We start from the raw sequence: 6000 nt of genomic DNA on the forward strand, positions 1-6000 counted from the left end.
AAGAATAGGGTTGAGCATGGTGGTATACTCCTTTAATCCCAAAATTGGGGAGGCAGAGGCAGACGGATCTCTGTGAATTCCAAGTCATCCTGGTCTACATAGCAAGTTCCAGGTAAGCCAATACTCACTGCATAGTAAGACCTTTTCTTAAAATAAATAAATAAATAAATAAAAATAATAATAATAAGCCAAAAGAGAGGCTATTCTAGCACCTATTTATATAAAATATAAATTCATACCAAACACCTACTAAGAATATACGTCCAGTATTAGACTATAGTAACATTTCTGAATAAAAATCTGACTACAGGATTTCACAAAAAAATTCTGTGCTATTTTAGACATAAGAAGCATATATGGGGGGCTGGAGAGATGCTCAGTGGTTGAGAGCACTGGCTGCTCTTCCAGAGGACCTGAGTTCAATTCCCAGCACCTATATGGCAGTTCACAACTTGGCTGCAGAAACATGAAGTAGGAATTCAGCTGACTATGACAAAGCTTTGGCTAGAAGAAGCCAAGGGCATTTCCAGAGGATAAAGCCGAGGCTTAAGTAGTCTTGGTGGTACTGGCTTTTGAATATTAGCCATTTCCTATGAATTTCTCGTGTGCTATTGTAGCTTTTCCATTCCTAGAACAGTGTGTTTGATCATTCATTGGACACAATTTCCCCTATACAATTGAAGTATTTGGATATACATCTCCCAACTGTGCTAAAAGCAGTCACATAGTCAGACCCTTAATTTCAGGCCTTTCTGTAATAATTTGTCATTAGCAATGCCCAGCTAGGGTCATCTCTGGACAAAAGCATTTTATCTGAGATATTTCTCAATTTCAAGGACAGACTGCAGACAGATAAACATTTCAGACCACCCAATAGTCTCCTGAAATAAGGCAACTATCCATATGCCAGGAGGATGTTAGGTACAAGGTTTTGTTTCTTGTGCAAATTAAGCTTAACCCTTTCTCTCATAGCCTTATTGGTATCTCCAGACCTCCGCCTTTAACAATTAACTCAGAACAAAAGGGCTTTCACATACCAGGTGCATCAAGCTATGATGCAGGCTTCCTAGCTACCCAGCAGACTTGCCCTGCCTGAGCAGAAAGTGGGGGAGCCAGAGATTTGCAGTTTGTATGTGGATTTAAACTGGACTGGGGAGAGAGGAGGGAATGAAGATGGAAGGAACGTAGAACAATGAGAGAACAGTAGAAGACGGGACAGAGAGAAGCTAAGTATGAGAACAGAATTGAAGCTGTATATAGAGAGAACTGACTCAGAAGAATAAAGTGAATGGACTAAAGAGTTCCGTGTATATAGATTTATTGGAGAATCCCTCCAGTTAATTAAGACACACCACTGGTAGTGTCTCTTCTGGAACTCTGGGAGAATACTATAGAGGGGCTGGACCCCAATAGTCTTTGTTAATAACTAACTCCAGTTCCAGGGGATCTGAAACCCTCACACCAATGTACATAAAAGAAATAAACTATAGAAAAGCATATAAGATCTTGGATTCAATCTCCAGCACTGAAAAAAGAAAAAAAAAAAGAATAGAATTTGGGTGATAAATTATTACAGAATATGGAAACACAGGATAGGGACTGGGGCTATAGCTTAGTTTGTAGAGTTAGAAGGTACAAGCCAGGCATGGTGGTGCATAAGGGGAAGAAGCTGAAGTTCAAAGTCATCAGCTATAGATAAGTGAGCTCAGGCCAGGCGGAGACACACGCTTACTCTTCTGCCTGGATGTTCTTAAACAGCAGACTTGTCCTAGCACTTCCTTCTCACGGCCATCTGTAGAAAACAACGTAGAATACCTCTAGAGACAGCAAGCATTGCCTCTTCAGTCAAGTGTGAGCATCTGAATGCTACAGTCAGCAACCCGAAATAAAGATCACTATGCAGAGTACGTAATGAAAAGTCTATGTAAGGCTCCTTTTCAAAGTTAAAAGATGCTAGTGAGAATATCCAAAGACTCCATGAGTCAAGAGCACAATTTGAGAGGTGGTTTATAAAACACATTTATAGAAGTTCGCATCTTGAAAGAATATAAATTACAAAAGAATTTTGGTTGAGAAAAGTTCTGTAATTACAACTGGATGTAATATACATATACCTAGAGATACAAGAGAAAACTGAAGTTCAGAACCTCATGGTCTTTTTTTTTTAAAAGGTGTGTGTGTGTTGTGTAGGAGTGTCTATGCACAGGCATGGACGCACATGGCTGCCAGAGGAGGACATGAAGTGTCTTCCCCCATGCTCTCAGCCTTGCACCCTATGGCAGGGTCTCTCACTGAACTGCAGCTCACCATTTTTCTTTCTAATCTGGCAGCCTCCAAGCTTCAGTGATCTTTCTGTCTCCACCACTCACAGTACTAGGGTTATAAGGGCAAAAACTAACATTTCTTTAAGGAAGATGTACAAATGGCCAATACACCACATGAAAATAGCTGGGCAGTGGTGGTGCACGCCTTTAGTCCCAGCACTCAGGAGGCAGAGGCAGACAGATCTCTCTGTCAGTTCAAGGACAGCCTAGTCTATGTAATGTTACATTTGGGCCAACCAGGTATACACAGGGAGAACCTGTCTCAAAAAAATTTAATATATGTAAATAAAAATTTATATATGTAAATAAAACTGATCAGGCTGGAGAGATGGCTCAGAGGTTAAGAGCACTGACTGCTCTTCCAGAGGTCACGAGTTCAATTCCCAGCAACCACATGGTGGCTCACAACCATCTGTAATGAGATCTGGCACCCTCTTCTGTATACATAATAAATAAATAAATCTTTAAAAAAAAAGAACTGATCACAGTTATACAACTCTGGAGTGTAGATGTAACCAACCATCTTATTAAATAAGAAACACAGAACCAATGCAAAGAAGAAAGCCAAGAGATCAGAGCTAAGAGCCTTACCCGTCTGCTGCAGCTAGCGTCTTCAGCCAAGAGAGACCTACTTCCTGAGTGTTTGTCTTTATATAGACTTTCTGTTCTGCCTTCTCATTGGTTGTAAACCCAACCACATGACAGCCTCGTCACTGCCTGTTTGTACAGACCTCCAGATCTTCTATGGTTGGTATTGAGATTAAAGGCATGTGTCTCCAATGCTGGCTGTATCCTCAACCACACAGAGATCTACCTAGCTCTGCCTACCAAGTGCTGGGATTAAAAGGCGTGCACCACGACCGCCCAGCTCTGCTATGGCTTGCTATTAGCTCTGACCCCCAGGCAACTTTATTTATTAACATACAAATAAAATCACATTTCAGTACAAATAAAATATCACCATACTGGAGGATGCTAAACCCACTGAAGTGTATACTTTAGATGGATGTACTTTATGTAGATAAAGTACACATAGTCGGGGCAGGGAGCAGACCACACCCATCCTAGCACTTGGGAGGTAGAGACAGAAGGATCACTCTGAGTTCCACCCAGTCAAGGCTACATAGTGAAACTCCGTCTCAAAACAAAACAAAGATACTTAGAGAAGAAACTGTCAGATGTCTAATGTTTGATTAATACCCTGTCTTTTTTGTCAGGGATGACCTTAACCCCTGGTATTTGTGGGGTGCCCAGGGTCAAACTCAGAAATTTAAGCATGCTAAGCAAGCACTCTACCAACTAAGTTGCATCCTCAGCCCCAGGATGTTCTGTTTTATGGGCCTGTATTAAAAGAGGATAAAAAGAATTCTTAGCCAAGTTTGGGGACTCATGCCTGTAATCCTATAAATTGGGAGCCTGAAGCTAGGAGGACTGGCAAGTTTAAGACTAAGCCTGTACTACTATTTTTTCCCCTGGGACAGGGTTTCTCTGTGCAGCCCTGGCTGTCCTGGAACTCATTCTGTAGACCAGACTGGCCTTGAACTCACAGAGATCCATCTGCCTCTGTTTCCCTACCTGGACTACTATTTTAACAAACTTTTTTTCTTAGAAATGGTCTCTCTACATAGCTTTGGATTCCTGGAACTCATTTTGTACATCAGGCTGTCCTCCAACATAGAGTCCATCTGCCTCTGCCTCCCTAGAGCTGGGATTAAAAGCATGCACTACCATGTATGGCCAAATAAACTTCCTTAAACTTCCCTAGGCTGATGCTATTTTCTCTGTGTTCCTTCTCCACAGGGTAGGAGCATGTGGCATTTAAACCCCAAAGACTAATAGAAAAAGAAAATCTTACATCATTTCGGTCTTTGGTCAGTCTCTCCTCAAGTTCCAGGGCTAACTGTAACAGCCACCATTGTACCTAAAAAACAAACAAACAAACAAACAAACAACTGAAATTCATCTTCCATTTAAGTAGACATATAGAACCAGAGAGCAGTTTGTCCACTGTTGGAGCTCTATAACTAGATCATGAAGATCTCAGAACTCTGTCTCCCTCTATTTGTAGATTTTCAGTCAGGCACAGCGTACTCTCAGACTCTAGAGGCTGAGGCAGAAGGATCATGAGTTCAAGGCTGGGCTATATAGCAAAAACCCATCTAAACACCAAGAATAGAAATGTTTTTAAGTTATTGGGAAAGGGAAATGACTCAGTAGGTAAGAGTACTTGGTATGCAAGAATAAGATAAAAACATGAATTCCCAGCACCCACAGTACAAAGTTGGGGATAGCTGCATATGGACCTAATAACCCAGGTCTAGTGGGACAGACACAAGAAGGTCACTAGGATTGGCTGGCTGCCAGCATAGTTTCAGGTTCAACAAGAGAATAAGGCAGGGTGATAGAGCAGGACATCTGATAACTTCCTCTGGTGTCTACATATGCATGTAAAGGCACATACACCCACACACATGTGTAACACATAATTTGTTTAGTCGGGATATTACAACCCAGGTTGGCCTCCAGTCTCAGTGTAGCTGATTCAGCTTCCTGTGTGCTGGTATTACAGGTGTGCTCTACTATGCTCAGGCTCCAAGCCTTTCACCTCACTTCTCCTGCTGGTGCCATGGGGTAAATTCTACCATGGTCCAATTCAAAGGAAGAACTCAAACTGAGTGAGGCACAATATTTTAGGTTTTAAGTTCCTACCTACAAAAAAGACAAGAAACTCTATTGTCCATTTCAGCCAGTTCTATTTTATACCTTTTTAGATTGAAAGGGGGGGGGGCAATAAACGACAAACTAAACTAGTTATTTCAACATAAAAAAGCAGTTCCTGTTCTTTTTGATATCATAAAATAAAGGCAGTCATCTAACCCAGTAAACTTTGCACAGCTATCAAGACCCACTATCTCCTTTAAGAGAGGCAATGTTCTGTTGAGAAGGCCTGCTTACCTGCTCCCGAGTAGCCAGAGCTGTTTTCCCTGGGAAGTTCTTGCTACAGCCAATAGTTTTAGGTAACTGCCTGGGTTTAACTGGATCATGTTCAATCCCTCGGCACATGGCATATAGCCAAGATCTATAAAACCAGCAAAAGACACAAAGATGAAAGCATGGTTATTCTCCTTGTAGTTTTTGTGTGCTTCCTAGAGAGGATCTCACTGTTTGGTCAACTGGCCTCGAACTGGGATCCTGCTGGGTTATAGGTCAGAGCCACCATGCCTGCTTTCTTTCCTGTTTATAAACAGCATTTAACTATGCAACCCAGGCTGGCCTCCAGCTCATGAACCTCCTGCCCCGGCCTCCTTGGTAAATAAAATACCTACGTTAGCCTTTCATTCTCTTCATGGAAATGGCTGAGGCTGGGGCACATAGCTCAATGGTAGACCACCTATCTAGCATGTACAAGGCCCTATGTTCAATCCCCAGCACTAGTGAGGTGGAGGTAAAAGGATCAAGGACTTCAAGGCCCGTGCCACTTGAGACACTGGTAAAGGAGAACTAATCCTACTTTCTAAAGCAAGTCACTGTTTGTATTTTTGCAAAGTACCAACAAGTAAGCCACCAATTCATCTTTTTGAGCTTACTAGGGCTGACACACAAGGATTTGCATGTAACACCAGCAAAAGACCAAACATAAATGATATAATAGGACTAGCCTGGTTGTGTAGATCTT

The 6000-nt window shown here is 41.9% G+C and overlaps 1 protein-coding gene across 4 annotated transcripts in view; it reads right to left on the reverse strand.

Moving 5' to 3' along the window:
- The window catches only part of Polh (DNA polymerase eta), a 36419-nt gene that overhangs the window by 5052 nt on the left and 25367 nt on the right, over positions 1-6000 (reverse strand). For all 4 annotated transcript variants that reach the window (XM_059281516.1, XM_059281515.1, XM_059281518.1 and 1 more), the window contains 2 exons: positions 5280-5403; positions 4180-4245 (listed from right to left, as the gene is read on the reverse strand). In XM_059281516.1, coding sequence (XP_059137499.1) covers positions 4180-4245; positions 5280-5403 — 190 coding nt within the window. The remainder of the gene's footprint in view (positions 1-4179; positions 4246-5279; positions 5404-6000) is intronic.

This window comes from Peromyscus eremicus, chromosome 16_21 (assembly GCF_949786415.1).
Source record: "Peromyscus eremicus chromosome 16_21, PerEre_H2_v1, whole genome shotgun sequence".
In the NCBI taxonomy this organism is placed as follows: domain Eukaryota; kingdom Metazoa; phylum Chordata; class Mammalia; order Rodentia; family Cricetidae; genus Peromyscus; species Peromyscus eremicus.